We start from the raw sequence: 27,823 nt of genomic DNA on the forward strand, positions 1-27,823 counted from the left end.
GTGTAAATAGGTGAATAGACCCTATTTCTTAAAGCACAACAGCCTCCACCATGTCTTCTATTCTCCAAAGGGACACAGACCCTGTGTGGGCACCTGAGATCCCATGTGCTCTTGCCATGGCTTTTATCACAATATATTAAAGAGTAAAGGTGAAAGTGGACATCCTTTTCTGTTTCCTCAGGCCAGTGGAAAGAGAGCAGACATAATCTTGTTCACTTTAACTCTATATGCAGGTGAAACATATAATACTTTAATCCAGCATGAATAGCTCAATTGGTTAAAGCGTGGTGCTGATAACACCAAGGCTGCAAGTTCGATCCCCATATGGGACAGCTGCATATTCCTGGGGTTGAGCTAGATCACGCATGTCCAACTGTGATCTACTATCCAGTATCAAAAACTGGAAATGATCTACCACACTCTCCCATTGTCATTCTTCAACTTAAACATATTATATTTGACTGGGGAAACCCAGCCAGATGGGCGGGGTATAAATAATAAATTATGATGGTGATAAAAATAATAACAAATTATTACCCCCACACCAGGCCCCTCCCAGGGCCCTTGGTGCACGTGGGAAGCCAACACGCCCCAAAATGTTCAACTTCCCCTTTTCCAGACGAAGAGCTCCGTGGGAAGAGGGGGTGGTGGCTTACATTCATGTAAACACAGCTAAGCTGGAGCTGGAAAGGTGGGGAAAGTTCAGCACTCACGCAGAACTAAGATGGAGAGTGGAGGGGCGTGGGACCTGGCATTTCTTTCCACAGGAACCAGTAGGAGGGGCGTCATTGTCTCTCTTGTGCGCCGCACTTCCCTTGGCTAGCACTGCAGCCCTTGCGGAGCATGTGTGCCTCATTGTCAACCCCACCTCCTTGCCCCGGGACTGTGGCTTGCAGGGGGCAGAGGCAGGCACCTCACATGTTTCTGGGGCCGGCTAGCTGACTGGGCGTCGGAAAAGCCGGCAGCCAGAGCAGGGCGCTTGAGGCGGCCGCAAAGAGGCGGAGGCAGCACCTGCGCCAGCCAGAGCTCTTGCTGCGGCGGTGGTGAGCAAGCCTAGCTAAGTACAGGGCAGCTGCTGGGAGAGGGCGGTGGGCAGAGGTGATGAGGCCTTGGTCATGCTCGACCAAAATCCATCCCGCGATTGACACATTGGACATGTCTGGGCTACATGATCCTAAGGGTCCCTACCAATTCTATGATTCTATGATTTTGTAAAATCCAGTGGAAATCCAATGTTTCTGAATACCAGTTGATAGGAATCAGAAAAAGGGAAAGCACCTAAGTCTTAACAGTAGGCTTCCCAGTTTGGCCACTTTGGGAAGAAGATGCTGAACTAGATTGGCCTTTCACCTGACGTAGCAGGGCTTTTTAAGTTCTGATGCTCTGTAATTACGCTTTCATGCATTCCCACCCACCATCTTCCTTCTCCATTCTGTTCCATCAATCAGCTAAGCTCCACCCACATTCTAAAGGTAAATCTACGGAGTGTTGCTATGGTCAGAATCATCCTCCTGCTCTAGTTAGCATGCAGCTTTATTTCCACCACCATTCCAGACCAAAAGGGATTGTCATGAATGACAGGCATTAGTACAGCACTCTAGTGAATTCTTTCACCTCTCAGGGAAAATGACTAACCGCCACACATGGCAACTGGTGCTGATCTCATGGAATGTTTTGTGTGAGACTACAGGTCAGAAACCACCACAAGGCTTTATGTATGCCTCTTACGAGGTGATCATCCCAAGAAAACTAGTCCCTAGGTATGGACAAGAACATCATGATGTCACCTACCTACTGCAGATTGAGGGGAAAGGCCATGTAGTGCATCTCAAGCAGAACAGGGGCTTTGTCCCTAAACACCTCCCTGTCTTCACTTACAGTAAGGAGGGAGACCTTCAGGTGGACTATCCTTTCATCAGAGATGACTGCTTCTACCGTGGCTTTGTACAAGACAAGCCTTCCTCATGGGTCACCCTCAGCACTTGTTCAGGGGGCCTCAGGGGTCTGCTGCATTTAGAAAATGACACCTATGAAATTCAGCCTGTGCAGAGATCTACTTCTCAACATGTGATGTATAGGTTGGAAGAAATAGAGGGTGCTGCACGTATGACGTGTGGGTTAACAGAAGAAGAGCAAAGGCATCAAGAGACCATGATCCAAAAAACAGAGAATATAGTGGCTAGGGGTGCTCCAGAAGGAGGTTGGTGGACACACACCCGTTACGCAGAGGTTGCAGTTGTAGTGGATTATGAAAGATATGTGAGAATTGATAGAAATGAAACTGTTGCTGCTATGCGAGTTCTAGATGTCATTCATGTTGCTAATTCATTATATGAGCCACTTGGTGTCGTTGTGACTCTTGTTGGATTGGAGATTTGGTCAGAAAAGAACCTCATTGTGATTGATAACAACATTTACACCCTGCTTTCCAATTTCAATGACTGGAGAACAAACACCCTAAATAAACATCTAGAGAATGATGCTGCTCATTTATTTGTATATAAGGGCTTTGGACGTACGCGAGGATTATCATATTTAGGAACAATCTGTTGGACTGATCGGGCATGTGGTGTTGAATCATATGTTGGTTATAGTTTGTCTGATTTTTCTAATACATTTACTCATGAATTAGGACATAATCTTGGCATGCAACATGATTCAAAATACTGTACTTGTGAACGACATGCCTGCATTATGGCTGCAGCTCAGGCAAACACTGATAAGTTTAGCAACTGCAGTTATCAGAATTATTTTGAGCTAAGGAACACTCCATGTTTGTTAATCCCACCAGAGCCTGATAAAATGTATAAACTCAAACACTGTGGTAACAAAGTAGTGGAAGATGGAGAGCAATGTGACTGTGGTTCACCAGATCAATGCAAGTTGGATCCATGTTGCCAGTCTAATTGCATGCTGCGCCCAGGTGCCACTTGTGCTTTTGGACGGTGTTGTGCTGAGTGTCAGTATCTTCCAGCTCATTATGTCTGCAGACAAGAGGTTAGCAGCTGTGATCTTCCTGAGTACTGCAATGGGACTTCAGAGTGGTGTCCTAAAGATGTTTATGTACAAGATGGCACCCCGTGTAGTGATGGTGTATACTGCTATCATGGAAATTGCACAACTCACAGTGAGCAGTGCAAAATGATCTTTGGCATGGAAGCAACAGCTGCTTCAAAGGCTTGCTTCAATGAACTGAATGGTCGAGGGGATCGCTTTGGCAACTGTGGCCTTAGAGATGGAACCTATAAGAAATGCAGTGCTAAGAATATCCTATGTGGAAAAATCCAGTGTGAAAATGTTTATAAACTACCTTCTTTGGAGGAACACAGCACCCTAGTTAATACACCCATTGGCAATAGGAAATGCTGGAGTACAGACTACCACAGTGGAATGGAGATACCTGATATTGGAGCAGTGAGAGATGGGACTCCTTGTGGCACTGACATGATATGCATTAATAGGCAGTGCAAGAGTGTATCCCTCTTGAACTATGATTGTAATTTCACAAAGTGCCACCATAGGGGTATATGCAATACTCATAAACATTGTCATTGTGATTATGGCTGGGCCCCTCCAAACTGCCTCTCTAAAGGCTTTGGTGGCAGCATTGATAGCGGGCCTCCACCACGAGGTAACATTCTGGATCATAGCAATCTCAGTGCAGGATTAACAGAAGTAATTGGATTTGTTGTTCTGCTACTATTGTTGTTGTTGGTCTGGATATTTATTTCAGGAACGGACTGAGACTGAAGTTCTTACATTTAAGTAGAAGAGTTTGTCAAGCACAAAAAAGAAGAAATTCTGAAATGGATCACAGAAATGAACAATTGGCAGTGTGCCAGATACAGAACAAACAATAGATTGTACTATGTAGATATACATTCAATTTGCTAAGTTTTTGATTATTTTAAAAAATCTTTTCATTAAATTTTCCTCCTAGGCACTCTAGGTTGTGAAAATCTTGGTTTTCTCAACAGGGGAGAATTACGTTATATGTTGAGCCTCACTACACCCAGGGCTTTTTTTTCCATCTGCAACTCACCAAAACTTAGTTCTGGCACCTGTCAGGTGGGTGCCATTGCCATTCTTAGAGAATGAGAGAGACATTCATAGTGAGTTCTGGCACCTCTTTTTCTAGGAAAAATAGCACTGCCTCTACCTCATGGATTTAGAAGCTGTGATAGTCTAAGTATTGTTGGATAACAACCCCTATTAGCCCCAGTCAGCACTGACAATGTTCAGGGATGATGGGAACCATTTCCAACAACATCTAGAGGGCCACAGGTTTTTTAATTGGGTGTATGTGTGTTAAACACTGAGCAGAATTCTAGTTCTCAAATAAGAACCCATTCTTAAGGAAGTGTGTGGATTTTTAAAGCACCCAGGGGGTCCCACCACTGAAGGAGGAAAACCTTTAAATATTTTAATCATGCTATGTCCATATTTACCAAGGCAACTGAGTGACTTTCTCTGGAAATCATCTGCCTGCCTGTCAGCTGTTTCCCCTAGTTGCCTGTATGAGAAGGAAGGAGGATGGGAGCCAGTCAGGCAAGTATGTGTCTCCTGTGGCTGAGTTCCATCCCTTTCCACCAATAGTAGGCCCACCATTTCACTGCATTCCAGATTCCCTTTTTTCCCTTCCCAGAATCCTAATTTCCCTTCCAGGCCAATTAGAAGGGGATGAGGAGGGTGGGGATGGAGCAGCCTGCAGGGGGAACAGGCCAAGGAAAAGGAAGCAGTGTTATCAACTTACCTTGTCTTCCTTCTCCTCTCTGGTCCAAAGATTGGAGTGGGTGGCCAAGCTGCTCTCCTACCCATCCAACATTTCTCAGACAAAAGTATGGATGCTTCTGTGAAACCGTAGGAAATTGAGCCCATAAGTGCAGGAGGCAGGATTAACACAACGACCTCCTGCTTTTTCGCCTGAAAAACATTTGAAGTCTAAACTCTGCACATGAACAGTGGGAATTTATCAATTCTACAACTTCTGCTACTTGTTTTGAAAGGAATGTTAAGCTCTTGTGAGCTTCAACTATCTGTCTCTTCATTGTAAATTCAAACAAGCACATTTCTTTGCTTCTGGTGAAGTTCCCTAGAAAAAAAATTTAAACCATTAAAAATAAGTCTATGAAATCAGCTTTCTGTAACCAGAACTTACCTCCTCACAAAACACACACTTCTCCCTAGCAGTTTTTAAAGCACAATAGCCATCCATCTATAGGCTGCTACTTTGTTTTATAATGACTCAGGTTAAACTATTGCAAGTTCATGTTACCTCCAAAGGTGTTCAGACACATTTTGGAGTGATTTTACCGTCTTGAATTTGCTTTTCCGCTTCCTTTTTACCAGCCTCCTCTGTGGTGGACCCTACACCTTTCCCCCTACTTGAGGCGTATTTTACTGCCAGTACAGTGGTACCTTGAGTTAAGAACTTAATTTGTTCCGGAGGTCCGTTCTTAACCTGAAACTGTTCTTAACCTGAGGTACCACTTTAGCTAATGGGGCCTCCCGTTGCCGGTGTGCAGCCGCTGCGTGATTTCTGTTCTCATCCTGAAGTAAAGTTCTTAACCCGAGGTACTATTTCTGGGTCAGCGGAGTCTGTAACCTGAAGCATAATTTGCTCCCACAAGGTACAATGATGGCCATCAACTCGTGTGACTTTAAAACAGAGTTAGACAAAATCTATGAAGGATAAGGCATCAAAGGCTACTTGCCAAAATGGCTGGCATGCCTCAATTATTAGAGGCAGTATGTGACTCAATAGCACTTCCTATCACAAGTGGGGTAAACATACAGTTCCTGATTGTGGGCTTCCTAGTGGCATCTGCTTGGCCACTGAAGTAACAATATGTTGCATCAGATGGACCTTTGGCCTTATCCAGCAGGGTTTTTATTATGTTCTGTAAGTGCCTGTTCAGCTAAACCTCTCTTCCATCCATTTTCTCTACAGTGGTACCTCAGGTTACATACGCTTCAGGTTACATACGCTTCAGGTTACAGACTTCGCTAACCCAGAAATAGTGCTTCAGGTTAAGAACTTTGCTTCAGGATGAGAACAGAAATTGTGCTCTGGCGGCGCGGCAGCAGCAGGAGGCCCCATTAGCTAAAGTGGTGCTTCAGGTTAAGAACAGTTTCAGGTTAAGTACGGACCTCTGGAACAAATTAAGTACTTAACCTGAGGTACCACTGTACTAAGTTCTGTGCTCAACCAAGCTCTGTCCAAATTCCAAAGGTGAATATACTGACTGTTGCTACGGACATAATTCTCTTGCTTCCCAACTTGCTTGAGGTTCAAAAGAAGCTTCCCTGTGTTGAATGACATGCAAGAGTGGAGTGCTCTAGTGAATTCATTCACCCGTCAGGCAAAATGACTAATGAACTTGCCTGGCTGCTGCTGCTCATGGAATGTTTTGAGTGAGAATGCAGGTCAGAAACCTCCACATGGATTTAGATATGCTTCTTATGAAGTGGTCATCCCAAGGAAACTGACCCCCAGATATGGACTACAAGAACCCCATGATGTCACATACCTGCTGTAGACGGAGGGGAAGGTCCATGTTGTGCATCTGAGGCAGAAGAGGGGCTTCACTGCTAAACACCTCCCTGTCTTCACTTACAGTAAGGAGGGAGACCTCCAGACGGACTATCCTTTCATCAAAGACGAGTGCTTCTACTGTGGCTTTGTACAAGACAAGCCTTCCTCCTGGGTCACCCTCAGCACTTGCTCAGGAGGCCTCAGGGGTCTGTTGCACTTAGAAAATGACACCTATGAAGTTGAACCTATCCAGGCGCTTGCTGCTGCTTCTCAACACGTGGTGTATAGGTTGGAAGAAAAGGAGAATGCTTTTAACATGAGGTGTGGGCTAACAAAGGAAGAGCAGAGTCATCAATTGGCCTTGATCCAAAATACAAAGAATTCAGCAGCCCCAAGTGCTGCTGCAGGAGTCTGGTGGGCACACACCCGGTATGTGAAACTTTCAATTGTGATAGAGCCTCAACTATATGTCAAGTTTAACAGAAATGAAAGTCATGTTATTATGGAAGTTTTGGATGTCATCCACACTTCAAACTCACTATATGAGCCACTTGCTGTTGAGTTGTCTATAGCTGCACTGGATATATGGTCAGCAAGGAACCCCATAAAAGTTGATAATGATATGGATATTACACTAGAGAATTTTAATCTCTGGAAAAGAGAATCACTCACTAGGCATATACAAAATGATGCTTCTCATTTATTCATAAATAAGAATTTTGACTTTACACCTGGAAAAGCTTTCCTAGGAACGATTTGCAATCAATATATGGCAATTGGTGTTGAATCATATATGGGTTTTAGTTTGTTCGAATTTTCTGTCATATTTACTCATGAATTAGGACATAATCTTGGCATGCAACATGATGGAAAATACTGTAAATGTGATCGGCCTGAATGCCTTATGGCTGCATTTCACACAAACTCTGATAAGTTTAGCAATTGCAGTTACAATGAGTACTACAAGCTAAGGAACAATCCATGTTTATCCATTCCACCAGTCTCTGATAAAATGTTTAAATCTCCATACTGTGGCAACAAGGTAGTGGAATATGGAGAGCAATGTGACTGCGGTTCTCCAGAACAATGCAAGTTGGATCCATGTTGCCAGTCTAATTGCATGCTGCACCCAGGTGCCACTTGTGCTTTTGGACAGTGTTGTGCTGAGTGTCAGTATCTTCCAGCTCATTATGTCTGCAGAGATAGGAGTAGCCCCTGTGACCTCCCTGAGTACTGCAATGGAACTTCAGAGTGGTGTCCTGAAGATGTTTATGTACAAGATGGCACCCCGTGTAGTGATGGTGTATACTGCTAACATGGAAATTGCACAACTCACAGTGGGCAGTGTAAAATGATATTTGGCAACAACTGGTGCTTCAAGGGCTTGCTTCAGTCATATGAATGGTCAAGGTGATCATTTTGGCAACTGTGGCCTTAGACATGGAAATTATAAGAAATGCAGTGCTAAGAATATTCTGTGTGGCTGAATCCATTGTGAAAATGTTGGTGTATTACCCTCTTTGAAGGAACACAGCAGCATAATTCAAACGAAAATTAGAAACAAGATGTGTTGTAGTACAGACTATCACAGTGGACTGGAGATAGCGGATACTGGGGCAGTGAGAGGTGGCACCCCTTGTGGCAAGAACATGATGTGTATTAATGGGGAGCGCAAGAGTATATCCCTCTTGAGGAATGAATGTAATGTCACAAAGTGACATTATAGGGGAATATGCAACAACTACCAACATTGTCATTGTGTTTCTGGCTGGACCCCTCCTGACTGTCTAAACAAAGGTCTCGGTGGCAGCATTGACAGTGGGCCCGCTCCATGAGGGTACATTTGGAATCGTAGTGCCAGCAGAGCAGGAACTACAGATGTACTTGGATTAGTCATTTCTGCTACTGTTGGTGTTGGCCTAGGTATTTATTTCCGGAAAAGACTGAGATAGAGGTTTTCACATTTAAGTGGTAGAGTCCATCAGCACAATTAATAAGTTTGGATTCTGGAGCAAATCACAGAAAAGAGCAATGGACAACTTGCCAGATACAGAGGAAGCAACAGACTGTGTTATGTAGATATATATTTGAATATTTAAGCATTTCATTATATTAAACTAACATAGAGGTTACCAAGGCATAGACTACAGAAGTGAGGCTATACCTGTCCAGATAAGGGCATAGCTGGGCCACCAGCTGAAACTGATGGAAGGCACTTCATGCCACCAAGGCCACCTGAGCCTCAAGTGACAGCAAAGGATCCAGAGGTACCCCCAAGATACGTACCTGCACCTTCAGAGGGAGTATAATCCCATCAAGAGCAGGCGATCCCCCATCCATCTGGTCTAGGGAACCACCTACTAACAGTGCCTCAGACTTTTTTCTCTATCTTTTTTATTGAAACCTTTCGGCATACAATACAATAAAATATAAACTAAATAAAAAAGAAAACAATGAAAAAGAAAAGAGAAAGAGAAAGGAGGAATAAAAAGCCCTCTACCAAAGGTAGATCTTTACCCTTGTCTCACACAAAAAGGGTGGACCTTCCCAGCTCTCACCTGGGGGCTTCCCTTTCTTCTCCCAGCCTCCCACTCTGGGAGATCTTCTCTTCCCTGCCTCTCACACAGGGTCCTTCACCATTCATCTGTCACCTTCCTGTGCAAACCCTCATTAACCCAGAGAAGATGTCACAAAACAAAACAAGCAAGAGTGAAGTGGACAGAAAAGAAATAACAGAACTAAAGATCATAAAAAATAGAAAGAGAGAAAAGAGAAATAAATAAAAAGGACTTCTGATTCGCCATCTGTCAATTATGAATATAAAGATTATTCAGAGTATTCACTCCAGGATGGTATCCAGCTGTATTGCAGGATAATATCCAGCTGTTCCTTAGTATGCCGGACAGTGTTTTCCCAATCTTCAATACTAAATCATTTCCACACAAAAGTCCAAAAGGGGTATTCAGTTGTCCCCTTCCTGCTAGCTTTTATCAGCCAAGAGGGGCGAGGCCTCAGAGTGCAAGTGGTTATCTTAACCAATCCAAGCAACTTGTCCACTTCCTCAAGCCTTACTAACTGAAACTCATCCAACACAACAGGACTAGACAGTGCTCTGCACACCCATTGAGGTTCATATGCTGTAACAGCAGAGTCGATATCTTGGTAGATGCAAACAATTTTATCATCAAAATGCTTTGCAAACAATTCACAGTGAGTTGCTGTCAGTTCTTGCCACCTCCTTCAGGCTGAACTATAAAAGGCTCCACACTTCTAGTAAAAGCTCTGTCAGATGGCACAAGGAAGGTGCAATGCTGAATAGCTTAGTTGGTTAGAGCATAGCGCTGATAATGCCAAAAGTCTTTCCAAAATCAGGAAGAAAGCTTTAATTTTCTGTAGGAATGGATTTAGGCACTATGACAGGAGATATTACTGTATTTATCCTCCCTTGAGTGAGGTCAGCAGAACACCACCACCCTTTGCAGCTTTAAATTTGGTAAGATAAGGTCAATTTAACCTTCTAGAAACAATGATCTGGGATGTTTTAAGGCAGTCTGCACCTTCCCTAGTATTACCTCTTTTCATCCCCTTTAAAGTAACAATCACACACACACACACACACACACACAGTTTTGTGAAGAAGTAAAAGTAATATTTACTTACATAATCTAGGTCTTGAAGTAGTTACAGCAGCAAAATGAAGGCAGATTTATAACTACAGTGGTACCTTGGTTCTCAAATGTAATCCATTCCGGAAGACCGTTCAACTTCCGAAATATTTGAAAACCGAGGCACAAAGGGCTGGCTGCAAGTTCAATTGGAAAAATTGAAAAACACGCAGTAGAAGCTGTTCTACTTCTGAGGCGCATTCGAAAACGGAAGCAATTACTTCCAGATTTTTGGCGTTCAAAAACCAAAACGTTCGGCTTCCGAGATGCTCAAAAACCAAGGTGACACTGTATTATCTAACTTACAAAATTAACTCTGCCTTGCCAGAGTGGTGCATGCTCTGATTATCTCCCACTTGGATTACTGCAATATGCTCTACAGGGGTGCCAAATTGAATAAAATATTGGGGGGGGCAGGTAAGCTACGCCCCACATAATTTATCACATGATGCGGCACCCACCCACACCCACACACCAATTGAATGGCAATGTCCATCAACTTTGGTGGGTCCCAGCCCGCTCAAATATTTTACTGGGGGGGGGGTAGGGACATCAGCCCCTAGGAGTTGGCTCCTGTGGTGCTCTATGTGGGGCTACCATTGAAGCCGACTCAGAAACTACAACTAATCCATAATGTGTCAGCTAGACTGGTGACTGGGAATAGCTGCCGGGACCACATAACACCAGTCCTAAACTGTCTACATTGGCTCCCAGTACGTTTCCGAGCACAAATCAAAGTGTTGGTGCTGACCTTTAAAACCCTAAATGGCCTTAGCCCTGTACATCTGAAGGAGCATTTCCACCCCCAATGTTCAGCTTGGACACACAGGTCCAGTTCTGAGGACCTTCTGGCAGTTCCCTCACTGCAAGAAGTGAAGCTATAGGAACCCAGTCAGAGGGTCTTCTTGGTAGTGGCGCCCACCCTATGCCATGCCCTTCAATCAGATGTCAAACAGATAAACAGCTATCTGACTTTTAAAAGACATCTGAAGGCAGCCCTCTATAGGAAAGCTTTTAGTGTTTGATGTTTTATGGTGTTTTTATATTTTGCTGAAAGCTACCCAGAGTGGCTGGGGAAACCTAGTCAGATGGGCAGTGTAATAATAATAATAATAATAATAATAATAATAATAATTTCAAAATGGTGTGTCAGCTGCAGAGCTCAGACATGCATGTGTGGTCAGCTTGGAGGCATAATGAAGAAAGAGAGATGCCTAGGCAGCAAGGACGTATATAGTGCTACAGCTTCCTGCCAAGGCAAACAAAGGAAGGGATCTCACAGAGTTCTCTCTAGAAAATTTTGGATGAAAGCTCTGTGAGTCTCAGCCCCATCATGTGTCTATCTCGCAAAACATGAATGGTTGCTTTGGAGTGCAATAATGTACCAAAATTTCACCTAATGTATTTTTGAAATCTGTAAATTTGTTTTTGTTATTGCAGTATAAACATAAATATTTAAATCATCTCTCGTAAACCAACTTGTAATTCACAAAAGTATTTATACAATAATATTGCAGAGTAAAGGATACTCAAACCTACGTATTTCCTAAAGATACTTATTTGGCATTTCCCCCTGCCCATAAGAAATTTGTCATTTTCTTGCCATTCTTTTCGTGCCCTTTTTTGTGTATATGTCAGGGATAATGTAAATTTAGTAGTTAATGTACATAACAACCAGACATTCAAACACCTCTGCACTGCTGTTTGAACTTTGGAAAACCAGAGGTTCAAAGAGCAGCATGGGGCTGTTTCAAAGCCCTTGGCAAACAGCCTTGCACTTCTGCTTTAAACATCCAAATTCCAGAGGTTTAATGCAGCAACATGAGGCTGCTTGCAAAGGGCTTTCAAACAGCCACACACTTTAAAGTCCTTCAACTCAGGGCTTCAAAGCACAGCAGCATCCCCTGATGTCACTATAATGCTAGGTGACTGATGGGTGGGCAGCCCTACTCACCTGTCAAATTTGATATCTCCCCATTGGCAGGCCAATGTGGTCTCCCAGCCAGAAAGTATTTCCCACCATTGCTAGACACCCTCTGTTGTTATTTTCCCATTCTGTTCCATCATGGATACTTCAAACTCCGCCCACATTCCAAAAAGTGATTCTACTCACTGTTGCTATGGTCAGAATCATCCTCCTTCTTTATCCCACATGCAGTCTCCTTCCAGTCTTGCTACAGGCCCACCTGCAGCTACAGAGGGCTTCCTTGCCCTGTATAAGAAGCTGGAGTAGAGTAATTTAGCAGAAATTTTTGTCTCTTGGTGGAAATGATCAGCAATTCTGCCAGCTTGTTAATACTGATACTACGGAATGCCCTGGTTGAGGCTGCAGGTCAGACACCACCGAAGGGTTATAGGTATGCCTCTTATGAAGTGACCACTCCTAGAAAACTGACATATGGTTATGGACAACAAGAACCCAGTGATGTCACCTACCTGCTGCAGATTGAGGGGCAGGGTCATGTGGTGCAGCTGAAGCAAAAGAGGGGTATTGTCCCTAAACAACTCCCTGTCATCACTTACAGTAAGGAGGGGGACCCCCAGATGGACTATCCTTTCATCAGAGATGACTGCTTCTACCATGGCTTTGTACAAGGCAAGCCTTCCTCTTGGGTTACCCTCAGCACTTGTTCAGGGTGGCTCAGGGGTGTGCTGCACTTTGAAAATAACACCTATGAAATTGAACCTGTTCAGGTATCTTCTGCTTCTCAACATGTGGTGTATAGGCTGGAAGAAAAGGATGGGGCTATCCGCATGAGGTGTGGGTTAACAGAAGAAGAGCAAAGCCATCAGCTGGCCATGATGCAAACCACAAGGAATATATTGACCCACAGTGCTGCTGGTGAAGGCTGGTGGGGACACACTAGGTATGTGGAGGTTGCAATTGTGGTAGAACATGAACGATATGTCAAGTTTGGCAGAAATGAAAGTCGTATTGTTATGCAAGTTCTGGATGTCCTCCACACTGCCAATGCACTATATGAGCCATTTTCTGTTGAATTGTCTATATCTGCACTGGAGATATGGTCAGAAAGGAACCTCATTCAAGTTACTAACAGTATAAATGACACACTTAGGAGTTTCTCACGTTGGAGAACAGCCTCACTAGTTAAACATATAAAGAATGATGCTGCTCACTTATTTGTATATAAGAGTTTTGGAAGTACACTTGGATTAGCATACATAGGCACAGTTTGTAGTACCCTTTGGGCATCTGGTGTTGAATCCTATATGACTTCCAGTTTGTTCCATATTTCTAATACATTTGCCCATGAATTAGGACATAATCTTGGCATGCAACATGATGGAAGATACTGTACTTGTGATCGACATGCCTGCATTATGGCTGCAGATCAAGCTAACGCTGATAAATTTAGTAATTGCAGTTATAAAGATTATTACAAAATAAGGAACTCTCATTGCTTGTTAATTCCACCAGACCCTTATAGAATGCAGAAAATCACATCTTGTGGCAACAAAGTAGTGGAAAATGGAGAACAATGTGACTGTGGTTCAAAACGTGAATGTAAGTCTGATCCATGTTGCCGATCTAATTGTATGCTGCGTTCTGCTGCTACTTGTGCTTTTGGACTTTGCTGTGCTAAGTGTCAGTATCGTCCAGTTCATTCTGTTTGCAGACAGAATGTTGGCCGCTGTGATCTTCCTGAATACTGCAATGGGACTTCAGAATGGTGTCCTGAAGATGTGTATGTACAAGATGGTGCTCCATGCGGGGATGGTGCATACTGTTACCATGGGAATTGCACAACCCATAACAGACAGTGCAGAATGATATTTGGCAAGAAAGCAACAGCTGCTTCAGAGGTTTGCTTCAAAGAGATGAATGCCCGAGGTGATCGCTTTGGCAACTGTGGCCTTAGACATGGCACTTATAAGAAATGTAATGCTACCAATAGCTTGTGTGGTCGAATTCAGTGTGATAACATTACTAAGTTACCTTCTTTGAAACAACACAGCACAATATTTCAAATACCCATTGGCAATAGGAAATGCTGGGGTACGGACTACCACATTGGAATGGAGATACCTGATATTGGAGCAGTGAGAGATGGGACTCCTTGTGGCAAGAGGATGATGTGTATTAATGGGGAGTGCAAGAGTGTGTCCCTCTTGAAATATGATTGTAATGTGACAAAATGCCATAATCGGGGAAGATGCAACACTTACAAACATTGTCATTGTGATTATGGCTGGGCTCCTCCAGATTGTCTCAATGAAGGCTATGGTGGCAGTATTGACAGTGGCCCCCCTCCACCACGCAGGATTGGCTACAAAGTAGGGATTTTTATAGGAATTGTATCTATCCTTTTCCTTCTGTTGGTGTTGGTTTAAGGGAAATGGACTGAGAAACTAATTTAAAAGACTGAGTTCAAGATTCCTTCAAACTGAATCTAAACAGGAGTAAAACCCACAATAAATCATGGAAGTCAACAATGCACATTGTATAAAAAATATACAAAGAAAATAATAGGCAGCATTTTACAAAAATGTAACTTTGAGTCTGAAAGCTTTTGAGTATTATTATTTCACTACCTTTTGTGGACTTACTCTCCTTAGCAAATCAGTTTATGAAAATCTTGGACTCATCAACAGGTAAGAAACCTGCTTTTTATCAAGGCTATCTATCCTCTAATCCTCTGAAATGTTGTTCCACTAAATACCGAGGGAAACATCTGTTTTCTGGAATGGATAACTGCACACTGAGCAAAAGCCACATTTCCCAATATCATTATTTCCCCACAGAAACCTTCATAAGCACTGCTGCTATGCGAATGCCTCTTCCCAATACACGTTGTGCATCATAACACACATAAGATGATGCTATAGCATCCCCCGATCTATCAACGCTGGAGCCAGCAATGACCCAACTACTGTAAGTCTTACAGGCAGGTATTTTAGTCGCTCACACAGCCCTCTGGAACAATGGAATAAGGGATCAAGATGTGGTTCTGACGGGAGGTGCTAAACCTTCAGCCACACACATTGAAGGGAAAGATGAGCAGTGAAAGGGAGGAGACAGACCATGCAATAAAGGCAGCCACAAACACAAACTGACAGCATTCCTGCTCCAGTGGCTCACTCCATATGGCAGTGATGGGGAACGAGACACCGTCCAGATAGTGTTGGATGATCAACCCCCAGTTAAAGATTTTGGGATTTGTAGTCTAGCAACAACTGGAGGTTCCCCATTCTTGCCATAGAGCATGGGGTTGAGAAGCAGAATATGGAATTTTGAGCTGCACCAGGAAGAAAATGACCTCATCTTTTTCATGCCTTGCAAAAAAAGAAGAGAAAAGATTGAGTCAGGAGGAAAAGAGAGTCCTCAAACGCAGACTGCAAATACAACAGGGAATTCCATAAGTACTTAATGATCTGACACATCATCGACCATTTGCCTCTCTCACTCCTGCGCCCCAATCATAGATGCCAGGAAACTCAGGGGCTGGAGGAAGAGGAGGCCTTATTTGTAGAACTGCTTGTGTTGGGAACAGGTGATGATAATCAGTGGGTCAGATGTTGAGCTCCCCCATGTGGGCCACTTTGACAGATGGGTAGTAAAGGGTGGAGGCTCGCCCTGAATTCAGGTACACTTAAGCAAACCAAGAGAAGTACTGCATGAACCAATAGTCATGCATGTACCAAAGAGTCCTGTTGACCCACCTTCTCTCAGCAAACCATATGACCAACCTTCCCCTGCTATTTTGTCCAACAGGCAACCCTCATGGCTGGCATCCTAACAGGCTTAATTTACCCACCCACCCCCATTTCTCCCTCCCTCACATCTCCCTGCTACTCCCTCCTGCCCTTGAGGGTTGCTCCTGTAAGGCTAGCAATGGCAATATTTATAGAGTGGAGTGCCTGGCTTCAACCAACACAAAGCTTACCTGCCTATGGGGAAGAGAGTGTCTCCTCTGTGTGGATGCTGTTGCTTCCCACTGTCGAGGAGGAATAATGTTGGAGCACTGCAGTATAGGCAAGGCATATGGCAAAGGTGGCGGTATGAGAAACTTCACAATGTATAATTGTTATACACTCCAGGCAGTTTGCAAAGATCTGTTTAGTGAATTTTTTAAGGGTGTTTTTTTGATTGTGAGATATTACTTGGGTCACACACTGCTGTGGCTATTTCTGGGCAATGGTATCTCCTCCTCACTGTCTTTTATTGTTTATCCTGTTTGATCTGGTGACTGCACATTTAAAAAAAATTCTGTGATTTTATCTGTAGTGTTTGTTGTTCAGAGACATGTTTATATAAATAATAGACAAATAAACATTTGAAAGCACTAAACTGATAAATCCAGTTGTCAAATATTAACTATAGCAACCTAAATTTGTTATTACTTCAATAGTTATTACTTCCACTACTGTGCCTTGCAACCCACATCTTCCTGATAGAGCCTACGCCTGTGTGTACAGAGAAACAGATGCTGCCAAATGGTTAAGTCTGGTACCGCACTCTTATTGCAAGAAACCCAAGATGCATCCCTGTGAAGGAGGCTGATTTGCATGTTTGGTGGAGCTGTAACATATGCTTAACTTTAACTGTTGATATATGTTCAGCAACAAATGAGTGCTTGGGACACTTTTGCCTCCTCTCCAGTAACCCTCAATAAGTTTTAAAAGAGCTCATTTCACCCTAAGCACAAGTGCCCCTGGCAGTGCAAGGGTTAAATTCTGCTGAAGATTAAAATGGTCTTCCTTTGTGAAATGAAGATTTGTTGCTTGCTGTTAGATGTACTATTGATGTGCCGAGAGCTTGGAAATCTGCTAACTCCTGCAGTAAAGACCTGTGCTGTAAGTACTATCAGCCAAGATCACTATAAGTGGGCACTTTCTTCCTGGCTGAAATCTCTACCAAGAAGGAACGTGTTTGAGTCACATCAACATCTGGGATCCCACCTGCATTTACAATTGGCTGATGGTTCAAAGACCAGAAGTTGCTACAGGAATGATTTGCTGCTGCTTGCTGGTTGGAATACAAATCTGCACCCGTCACTGATTGCCTAAAGTATTTGCAATGCACCCAGATTAACATACTGGAGATATTATATTACAACACTATCAAGTTTATGCATCTTCTTGCAAATTACAATGGACCCCACATCATGACTGCATCCTTGAATCAAACATGAACAAACAAAGTCAAAGGATTACACTGAAACCTTGGGAGGAGGTGGGCAGTTTTGAACTTTGGGATAACTTTATGGTTTTGTCTATTTTACCAGTCTCTTGTTAATGTGGTTTGCTAAGCTGAATAAATATGGTCATTTGGGCCTTACTTCAGGTAAGTGGAGATGGAAGAACTGCTATTCAAACATCTTTTGTGGGATTCTAGGTTTTACGGAATGAGGGTTTGACCTAGTTCTAAATACAATAGGAAAATAATTCCTAGTTACTGACATAAGGGTTATATCTGCATATTCCCATCTACTTTCAGAATGTTAGTAAATAGTGAAAATTGAGGTCCCCATCAAATACATGCTATGTGCATACCCCAAATCCTGCATGCCCTACATGCCTATGTTTCTACTGTCAGTTTATTGGACTTTCTTCCATTTCTTGGTCCTTTGCTTCTCAACTTCCCATTGCACTTAATTTGCAGTCCCAGTCACAATGCCTCCCCTCCCAGCATGTGACCAAATTGAGATGTAATAGACCAAACGTGCACAGACAGTGGTTTGGATTAAAAATGGCCACAACTTTATTGATCACAGGTATAGGTGGAATTTTGGCTCAGGCATTGGGTGTATATCCATTCCAGCCTTATAATAAATAATAATAAAAATAATAATTTATTATTTGTACCCTGCCCGTTTGGACTAGGTTGCCCCAACCACTCTGGGAAGCCTTCTGCCAGAGGTGCTGGAACATTTTCAGGGTAGTGCCAAAGATTGTGGCCTCACCAAGTTGCTGATCTAGGGTCACCGCTGAAAGCTCTATGGCCCATCAGTCTCATTCTTGGCTTCTGGACAGATACATCCACCAAGATCTGTCTAATGGGTAACCCGGAATATGTTCCTGGGTCAGGACAGGGTGATACACCACTTTACCCAAAACCTGAAGACTTGGATTCCACCCAGTGCTTTAATCACTAAAAGTTGTGATGTTTTGCTGTGGGGAAGGCAAAACCTCAAGATGGTCCAGTTCATCTGCAGGCAAATTCCTTCCCGCCTAGCAACCATAGCAAGGAAGGCATAAGGAATCAAAATCAGTTAGACGGAATACAACCTAAGGAATAAAGCAGGGTTAAAGCAGCAACCTGAAAAGTGAAATATGGTTAAACATTATAGGACATTGACCTACATATGTAAAAAACAATTAAATATAAGGGAGGAAGGGTAAGATTGCTCTTTGGCCGACAATGCTGCAGAAGGCAAGTGCAGAGAGCTCTTTTAAGGTGTTGCTGCCTGGTGCAGGCATGGCAGAAGCCAATGTTTGGCTAGCCAGCAAGGCACTGCCCAACTGGTGGGGCCTCTGATTGGCCCCTTTGAAGCTGGGGTTAAGAAGAGAAGTTCCACCCTGAGAACATGCTGGCTGGGGAAATTCCCAAAACAGTTGACAAACATGCATGAGTTGACAGCCAGGATGGCAGCAGAGAGCGAGGGGCTGCAACTGCTGCTCACCTGAAAAGAGTGAGCACCCATTTCTTCCTGTGTCCCTTTCACCCAGCCATCTCTGCAACGTCTTTCCCATTCCACCATGTGCTTCCCCATTCTTCATTCTATTCCTTCTCTGATTCTCCAAGCTCCACCTACATTCTAAAGGTAACTGCAATGACTGTTGCTATGGACAGAACCATCCCTTTCTTTGATGGTCTCATAAACAACCACCTTCTCATCTTTCTGGTCTGCTCTCAACTGTGGGAAGCTTTTGGGGCTGGGATAATAAGTCAAAGGAGGATGCTCTGGAGGTTGCTTTCCCAGTCAGAGAAAATGAGTAACCACCACACATGGCAACTGGTGCTGATCCTGTTGAATATTTTGGGTGAGACTGCAGGTCAGAAACCACCACAAGGCTTTATGTATGCCTCTTACGAGGTGACTATCCCAAGAAAACTAGTCCCTAGGTATGGACAAGAACATCATGATGTCACCTACCTACTGCAGATTGAGGGGAAAGGCCATGTAGTGCATCTCAAGCAGAACAGGGGCTTTGTCCCTAAACACCTCCCTGTCTTCACTTACAGTAAGGAGGGAGACCTTCAGGTGGACTATCCTTTCATCAGAGATGACTGCTTCTACCGTGGCTTTGTACAAGACAAGCCTTCCTCATGGGTCACCCTCAGCACTTGTTCAGGGGGCCTCAGGGGTCTGCTGCATTTAGAAAATGACACCTATGAAATTCAGCCTGTGCAGAGATCTACTTCTCAACATGTGATGTATAGGTTGGAAGAAATAGAGGGTGCTGCACGTATGACGTGTGGGTTAACAGAAGAAGAGCAAAGGCATCAAGAGACCATGATCCAAAAAACAGAGAATATAGTGGCTAGGGGTGCTCCAGAAGGAGGTTGGTGGACACACACCCGTTACGCAGAGGTTGCAGTTGTAGTGGATTATGAAAGATATGTGAGAATTGATAGAAATGAAACTGTTGCTGCTATGCGAGTTCTAGATGTCATTCATGTTGCTAATTCATTATATGAGCCACTTGGTGTCGTTGTGACTCTTGTTGGATTGGAGATTTGGTCAGAAAAGAACCTCATTGTGATTGATAACAACATTTACACCCTGCTTTCCAATTTCAATGACTGGAGAACAAACACCCTAAATAAACATCTAGAGAATGATGCTGCTCATTTATTTGTATATAAGGGCTTTGGACGTACGCGAGGATTATCATATTTAGGAACAATCTGTTGGACTGATCGGGCATGTGGTGTTGAATCATATGTTGGTTATAGTTTGTCTGATTTTTCTAATACATTTACTCATGAATTAGGACATAATCTTGGCATGCAACATGATTCAAAATACTGTACTTGTGAACGACATGCCTGCATTATGGCTGCAGCTCAGGCAAACACTGATAAGTTTAGCAACTGCAGTTATCAGAATTATTTTGAGCTAAGGAACACTCCATGTTTGTTAATCCCACCAGAGCCTGATAAAATGTATAAACTCAAACACTGTGGTAACAAAGTAGTGGAAGATGGAGAGCAATGTGACTGTGGTTCACCAGATCAATGCAAGTTGGATCCATGTTGCCAGTCTAATTGCATGCTGCGCCCAGGTGCCACTTGTGCTTTTGGACGGTGTTGTGCTGAGTGTCAGTATCTTCCAGCTCATTATGTCTGCAGACAAGAGGTTAGCAGCTGTGATCTTCCTGAGTACTGCAATGGGACTTCAGAGTGGTGTCCTAAAGATGTTTATGTACAAGATGGCACCCCGTGTAGTGATGGTGTATACTGCTATAATGGAAATTGCACAACTCACAGTGAGCAGTGCAAAATGATCTTTGGCAAGAAAGCAACAGCTGCTTCAAAGGCTTGCTTCAATGAACTGAATGGTCGAGGGGATCGCTTTGGCAACTGTGGCCTTAGACATGGAATTTATAAGAAATGTAATGCTACGAATCTCCTGTGTGGTCGAATCCAATGTGATAATATTGACGAATTACCTTCTTTAGAGGAGCATAACACTATAATTCAAACACAATCTGGAGATAGACAATGCTGGGGTACTGACTACCATAGTGGGATACAAATACTCGATATTGGAGCAGTGAGAGATGGGACTCCTTGTGGCACTGATATGATTTGCATTAATAGGCAGTGCAAGAGTGTATCCCTCTTGAACTATGATTGTCATTTCACAAAGTGCCACTATAGGGGTATATGCAACACTTACAAACATTGTCATTGTGATTATGGCTGGGCTCCTCCAGATTGTCTCAGTGAAGGCTATGGTGGCAGCATTGATAGTGGACCCCCTCCACCACAGAATATTTTTAGCCCTAATTCCAGCACAGCAGCAATTATAGGAGTAATTATATTTGTTTTTTGTGTTCTTGTTGTTCTGGGTATTTATTTCAGGAAGCACTTGAGAGAAATGTTTGTCAGATTGAGAGAAAGAAAGCATGAGCAAGATATTAAAAAAGAAGAAAGTCCAGACTAAATCACAGAATTGAACAATGCACTGAATGTGCCAAACAGATGTGCATGAAATAATGGACCATATCATGCAGAATGTGGCACCATAGTTAATACACTTATTGGCAATGAGAACTGCTGGGGAACAGACTACCACAGTGGAAGGGTATACCTGATATTGGAGCAGTGAGAGATGGGACTCCTTGTGGCAAGAACATGATGTGTATTAATGTCGAGTGCAAGAGGGTGGTCCCTCTTGAAATATGATTGTAATGTCACAAAGTGCCATTATAGGGGAATATGCAACAACTACCAATATTGTCATTGTGTTTCTGGCTGGGCCCCTCCTGACTGTCTAAACCACTGGAGCAGTGAGAGATAGGACTCCTTGTGGCAAAAGCATGATGTATATTAAGGGGAATGCTAGAATGTGCCATTCATGTGTAGATGAAGGCTATTGTGGGAGCATTGACAGTGGCCCTCCTCCACCAAACCAGGACACTGTCATTGCAGGAACTGCTGAAGGAATTGAATTTGTTATTAGCGGTATAGCTGGTGTGTGCCTAGTGATGTGAGGTGAGAATATTCTTGAGAATGAGAATATTCTTGAGAATATTCTCTGCTAGAAAATTATCCAGAGAATATTCTCCACAAACTGTAAATTCAAATGTAAGAACCAGTTTTACAACCCACATTAAAAAAATCTAGTAAATAATAAGTCAAGCTGTGATATTGCCAGTGTAAGTAATGAAAAATGAGTTACATTACTGGGCACTGTGTCACTCATCATTGGCAGTTCTGAAATGTGAGGAACAGAATTTTTAGTTTTAGTTTTAAAAATGCTATTCATTTAATTTCATGAACATTTGAATTCATATGTATTTCAACTACAGTGGTACCTCAGGTTACATACGCTTCAGGTTACAGACTCCGCTAACCCAGAAATAGTGCTTCAGGTTAAGAACTTTGCTTCAGGATGAGAACAGAAATTGTGCTCCGGCGGCGCAGTGGCAGCAGGAGGCCCCATTAGCTAAAGTGGTGTTTCAGGTTAAGAACAGTTTCAGGTTAAGTACGGACCTCCAGAATGAATTAAGTACTTAACCCGAGGTACCACTGTATATGTAATAGCCTTTTTTCTATTTTGGTGTGACCTTATTCTTAGCAATTCTATACCCTTGGTCATACAGTGTTTTGTTTTGTTTTTTACATAAAGTAGCTTTAATGCTTTATACACTTAAAGTACCTATACAATTATGTGTAACAGCATGTGAAGTGGCCTTGATTTAAACAGTTGACATTTCTATATTTTTATTTATCAAAGAATATGAATTCACCGCATTGCCCCATTAAATAAAAGTATCTGTACAGTTTTTGTTTGCCATCTGAACAAGTTTACCCATAAATAAATATGTATATTAACTAATATCATTTCCAATGCATTAAAATGAATATTCTCCTATTTTAAATGGAAATTCTCTAATATTCTCATTAATTGAGAATATTCTTCAAAAGATTATTCTTTAGAATTTAACATCACTATGTTTGCCTGTGTGTTTATTTGAGATATGGACTGATGCAATGCTGGAGAAGACAGGGCAAGAACCCATCCAACTGAACACAATCAGGAAGCAAGTGCACAGCAGATTACTGAACTGAACAATGACAGAATATATAAAAAGTGTGAAAGGGAAATATGCAGATATATTTGACTTTGCAAGTCTTTCATCAGTTCTTAAGAATTGCATTTGGATGTACGGTAATTTGTATTCCTGTCACATCAGTATATGGAAATCTTGTGTTTATCAATAAGAGATAACAAGTGGAGTTCCACAACAAAACATTTCAACTGATTGCTGATGTATGTGTATGTCATCTGATTGCTTGTAGCTGCGGGTGGGTGAGAGCATAAAATACAGTAGTCAGTGATTTAATCTGGGTCATGTACAACGTATGTTTGATTTCTTTGAAAGGCAACTGGGTACTTAATTCGGTCTAGGAGGAGGTCTGAGAGAGCAATTTAAGTCATTTAGCTTTTGACAAGCAGTTTAGTTTGGATTTCCACTTAAAATCCCCCACACTTCAGAATGCGTCACATATAATTGTTATTAACTTATTCCCTCCTAACACAAACCCAGCTTTCACTGGCATGCAGAATCTTTGTGCTCAATTAGCACACTACCCACACTAGCGTGGGCTGTACTAGTAGGCTATCTCACATGAAACTTGGATGCACAGTGGCCTGCCTAAGCCCCCAGAGGTCCTCTTATTTGACTATGGATCATGCCCAATGCCCCTCCCCAACCACAAGAGATGGGAAGCTCAGTTGACTGGCTCCCTGCCAACTCAACTCTGACCACAACCAATTGACCAGGCTAGCCTGTACGTTCAACAAGGGTTGTATTCGACAAAGCAATAAGATGAATGGTCTATTAATACAAAGTTTTTGCCTACTAGCCCAAATGTTTGATCCTATCTGAAGACTGTCTTTTTTTAAAAAAGGAATTATTTTTTGATAGGTTTTTCTAGTCATAAATAAATACATATACATTTTAAAGTCTGGGGGAGGCTGAGCTGCAGCAACTTGCACCCAGTATCACTTCTGCTGTATACTCATTACAACCTGCTGCTCCTCACATCCCATATTCTGCTGGTAGAGGTTGCTCCTGTTTATGTGCTACATGATTCCTTCAAATCATGTACCAAGAAAACAATGTGTACTCCCAGAATGTTGAGTAATGTGGCTACAGTGTCTTTCTGTAAATGCCTACCACACATCTCTGTTACTCCATTGTCAGTTTCTCTGGTTTTTTTATCTGTTGCATCTCATGTTCCTATCGCACCTAATTCTTCTTCCTGAAATGCTTTCAGCCAGTCATCTTCAGGCACCTTTCCCTTTCCTTTGCCATTTTCCTCCATTTTGTTCTATCCATCACTGACCAAGCTCCATGCACATTCAAACTATAACCTACTCTTTCACCATTCTGCTCTGTCCTTTACCAAGCTCCACCTACATTCCAATTGTAAAGCTACTAACTCCTTGCAAGGAACGGAATATATTTCCTCATCCGCTGCTCATTCTGCCCCAGAGTGGGGTGCTCTAGAGGACTTTTTCCTATCAGACAAAGCGTTGACAATGATCCTATGGAGGAGACTCAGTGAGTCCAATGGTCAGACATTGCCTCAGGACTTTAGGCATAGCTCTTACAATGTGATCATCCCAATGAAACTGACCTCCAGATGTGGAAAACAAGAACCCCGAGACATTACCTTGCTGCTCAGTTTGAGGGAAAGAGCCACGTGCTGAAGCTCAGGCAAAAGAGGGGCCTTGTCCTTAAAAATGTACCAGTCTTCACTTACACTAAAAAGGGGTCTTTTAACTCCTAAGGTCCCAGGTTTTCCTGGGTGAGAACTTGACCAAGATCTAAATACAGAAGGGGGGGAACCTAGGTACTAACCCATGGGTTATATCCGCATATCCCACATCCTCCAGTCTACTCTCAGAATATTAATAAAATTCCAAAGAAGGTCCCTTCATCAAATGGATGTTTTGCACCTACCCCAAATCCTGCATGCCATACCTGTCTATTATTACACTGTCAACATATTGAACTATCTCCCATTTCTTGGTCCCCTGCTTCTCAACTTCCCATTGCACTTGCCTCTTCTTCTCATAACCCTTTAACCCAGCTATCTCTATTACACCTTTCCCTTTCCACCATGTGCTTCCCTATTCTCCATTCTATTATTTCTCTGATTCTCCAGGCTCCGCCTACATTCTAAAGGTAACTGCAGTGACTGTTGCCAGGGTCAGAATCCTCCCTTTCCTTGTCTAGCTCACATACAACCACCTTCTCATCTTCTTTCTGGTCTGCTCTCAGCTGAGTTGTGGGAGGCTTTTGGGGCTGGGATAGAAAGCTAGAGCAGGGTATTCTGGAGGTTGCTTTCCACTGTCAGGGAAAATGACTAGCCACCATGTGTGGCTGCTAGTGCTGATTTCATTCAATGTTGTGAGTGGGAATGCAGATCAGAAACCACCACAGGGTTTTAGATATGCCTCTTATGAGGTGACCATCCCAAAGAAATTGACCCATAGATATGGAGAACAAAATCCCCATGATGTCACCTACCTATTGCAAATTGAGGGAAAAGAGCATGTGATTCATCTCAAGCAAAAGAGGGGCTTTGTCCCTAAACATTTCCCTGTCTTCACTTACAGTAAGGAAGGGGACCTCCAGACGGACTATCCTTTCATCAGAGATGACTGCTTCTACCGTGGCTTTGTCCAAGGCAAGCCTTCCTCTTGGGTTACCCTCAGCACTTGTTCAGGGGGCCTCAGGGGTCTGCTGCACTTAGAAAATGACACCTATGAAATTGAGCCTATTCAGGGATCTACTACTTCTCAGCACATGGTATATAGGTTGGAAGAAAAGGAGGATACTATCCGTATGAGGTGTGGGCTAACAGAGGAAGAACAACGTCGTCAAGAGGCCATGATCCCGGAGAGAGAGCATTTACCAGCCAAACGTTCTGAAAATGACTGGTGGACAGACTCCAGGTATGTAGAAGTTGCAATTGTGGTGGAACAAAAACTATATATACAGCTTGGGAGAAATCAAACTTTGACCAGTGCACATGTTCTAGAGATAGTCCATACTGCCAATGCATTCTTTAAGCCTCTTGGTGTTGTTTTGTCTGTAGCTGGCTTGGAAATATGGTCAGAAAAGAACCTCATAGCAATTGCTGATAAAATTTCACAATTACTTGAAACTTTCAACACTTGGAGAAAAAACACACTAAATAAACATTTACCTAATGATGCCGGTCACTTATTTGTACATAAGCTGTATGGACAGACAGCTGGATTAGCATTCACAGCAACAATTTGTAGCTCTCACTGGGCATCTGGTGTTGAATCTTATGTGGGTTACAGTGTGTCCTTTTTTGCTGTGCTTTTTGCCCATGAATTAGGACATAATCTTGGCATGCAACATGATGGAACATACTGTACTTGTGAACGAAAATCCTGCATTATGGCTGCTTTTCCAGATGAAGTCGATCAGTTTAGCAATTGCAGTTATAACGATTATTATAAACTAAGGAACTCTAACTGCTTGCTCACTCCACCAACAGCTGGTCAAAAAAATAATCTCAATTATTGTGGCAACGAAATAGTGGAAGATGAAGAGCAATGCGACTGTGGCTCACCAGCTAAGTGTAAGTCAGATCCATGTTGCCAATCTAATTGTAGGCTGAGTCCAGGTGCCACTTGTGCTTTTGGACAGTGCTGCACTAAGTGTCAGTATCTTCCAGCTGGAACTGTTTGCAGAGCAAATACTAGCAACTGTGATCTTCCTGAGTACTGCAACGGGTCATCACAATTGTGTCCTGAAGATGTTTATATGCAAGATGGTGCCCCATGCAATAGTGCTGTACACTGTTATCATGGGAAATGCGCTACTCACAGTGAGCAGTGCAAAATGATATTTGGCAAGAAAGCATCAGCTGCTTCAGACAATTGCTTCAAAGTAATGAATGCTCGTGGTGATCGCTTTGGCAACTGTGGCCTGGGAGTTGGAACTTACAAGAAATGTAATGCTGAGAATGTCCTGTGTGGGCAAATCCAGTGCGCTAACGTGCAGACACTTCCTTCTTTGGTGGAACACCGCACCATAATTCAAACCTTAATTGGCAGTACCCAATGCTGGGGTGCAGATTACCACTTTGGAATGGATATAATCGATACTGCAGCAGTGAGAGATGGCACCCCTTGTGGGACTGGCATGTTGTGCATTAGTAGGGAATGCAAGAGCATGTCTCTCTTGAAGTATGATTGTAATGTGTCAAAGTGCCATAATCGGGGGAAATGCAACAACCACAAACATTGTCATTGTGATTATGGCTGGGCTCCTCCTGACTGTCTCAATAAAGGCTACGGTGGCAGCATTGACAGTGGACCAGCTCCACAAGGCATGAGTGGTACCGTGATAGCAATTATTGTAGGAACTGCATTTGTCATTTTTGCTGCTATTGGCCTGACTTTGTTTTACAGGACTATACTGCTATATCACTTAAGAAGACTGGTTTCAAGAATCCATCCAATAGAATCAATGCAGGAAGTAAGCACACAGTAGATCAGAGAAGTGAACAATGCACTCGCTATAGCAAAAACTGAGAAAGGAAATTAAGTAGAGTAATATGCAAAACATATATTTGTGTCTGTAAGGTTTTCTTTGCATTTTTAAACTGATCTTTGATGTAATTTATCTCCAGATAAAATATTGCACTCACTGAAAAAACCCCACAATATGTATATATGTGTGCATATACATATACACATAAACACTTTCAAAGCTCTCTGTAACATCAATGGTTTTTTTTTAAACAAAAACACCATGATAATGAATGACATAAAATAAGAACATAGGAAGTTGCCTTGTATTGAGTCAGACCTTTGGTCCATCTAACTCAGTATTGTCTACACCAGGCACAGGCAAACTTGGCCCTCCAGATGTT

The 27,823-nt window shown here is 42.7% G+C and overlaps 2 protein-coding genes and 2 pseudogenes across 9 annotated transcripts; all 4 read left to right on the top strand.

The window, feature by feature from the left end:
• Positions 1-1,158: 1,158 nt before the first annotated feature.
• On the top strand, positions 1,159-14,655 carry LOC308463442 (uncharacterized protein). Its single transcript, XM_080981844.1, has 2 exons — positions 1,159-3,741; positions 12,439-14,655. Exons 1-2 carry the CDS (start codon positions 1,627-1,629, stop codon positions 14,551-14,553), a joined length of 4,230 nt encoding a protein of 1,409 aa, XP_080837970.1. The 5' UTR covers positions 1,159-1,626; the 3' UTR covers positions 14,554-14,655.
• LOC308470643 (disintegrin and metalloproteinase domain-containing protein 20 pseudogene) lies at positions 3,743-8,539 on the top strand (annotated as a pseudogene). The gene has a single exon. The product of its transcript is annotated as a disintegrin and metalloproteinase domain-containing protein 20 pseudogene (transcript).
• Positions 14,656-14,772: 117 nt separating the features above from the next.
• LOC308472138 (disintegrin and metalloproteinase domain-containing protein 21-like) lies at positions 14,773-27,517 on the top strand. 5 transcript variants are annotated; one of them, XM_080996658.1, is made up of 4 exons: positions 14,773-15,094; positions 22,874-23,061; positions 25,527-25,865; positions 27,360-27,517. In XM_080996658.1, the coding sequence occupies exons 2-4, from the start codon at positions 22,970-22,972 to the stop codon at positions 27,439-27,441; spliced, it is 513 nt and encodes a 170-aa protein (XP_080852784.1). In that variant the 5' UTR covers positions 14,773-15,094; positions 22,874-22,969; the 3' UTR covers positions 27,442-27,517. The 5 variants fall into 5 exon arrangements, 3 of the variants coding, with proteins under 3 accessions (XP_080852784.1, XP_080852785.1, XP_080852783.1); XM_080996659.1 differs by lacking the exon at positions 14,773-15,094 and adding an exon at positions 19,086-19,218; XR_013983312.1 differs by lacking the exons at positions 14,773-15,094; positions 22,874-23,061 and adding an exon at positions 26,279-26,524 and having other exon boundaries at positions 25,183-25,865.
• LOC308468798 (disintegrin and metalloproteinase domain-containing protein 20 pseudogene) lies at positions 18,996-22,865 on the top strand (annotated as a pseudogene). Of its 2 annotated transcripts, XR_013991490.1 has the most exons (2): positions 18,996-21,541; positions 21,727-22,865. The product of XR_013991490.1 is annotated as a disintegrin and metalloproteinase domain-containing protein 20 pseudogene (transcript). The 2 variants fall into 2 exon arrangements; another variant differs by lacking the exon at positions 21,727-22,865 and having other exon boundaries at positions 18,996-21,622.
• Positions 27,518-27,823: the final 306 nt, after the last annotated feature.

The sequence above is a fragment of the Podarcis pityusensis genome (genome assembly GCF_964106645.2).
Source record: "Podarcis pityusensis genome assembly, chromosome: 1".
Classification (NCBI taxonomy): Eukaryota; Metazoa; Chordata; class Lepidosauria; order Squamata; family Lacertidae; genus Podarcis; species Podarcis pityusensis.

Excerpts from the sequence above, each read along its gene's own strand:
- LOC308463442 (XM_080981844.1), top strand. The coding sequence starts at position 1,627 with ATGACTAACCGCCACACATGGCAACTGGTGCTGATCTCATGGAATGTT. Across the intron at positions 3,742-12,438 it reads TATTTATTTCAGGAACGGAC|TTTAGCAGAAATTTTTGTCT; the intron begins TGAGACTGAAGT and ends GGAGTAGAGTAA.
- LOC308472138 (XM_080996657.1), top strand. The coding sequence starts at position 25,270 with ATGACTAGCCACCATGTGTGGCTGCTAGTGCTGATTTCATTCAATGTT. Across the intron at positions 25,866-27,359 it reads GACTGGTGGACAGACTCCAG|GACTATACTGCTATATCACT; the intron begins GTATGTAGAAGT and ends TTTGTTTTACAG.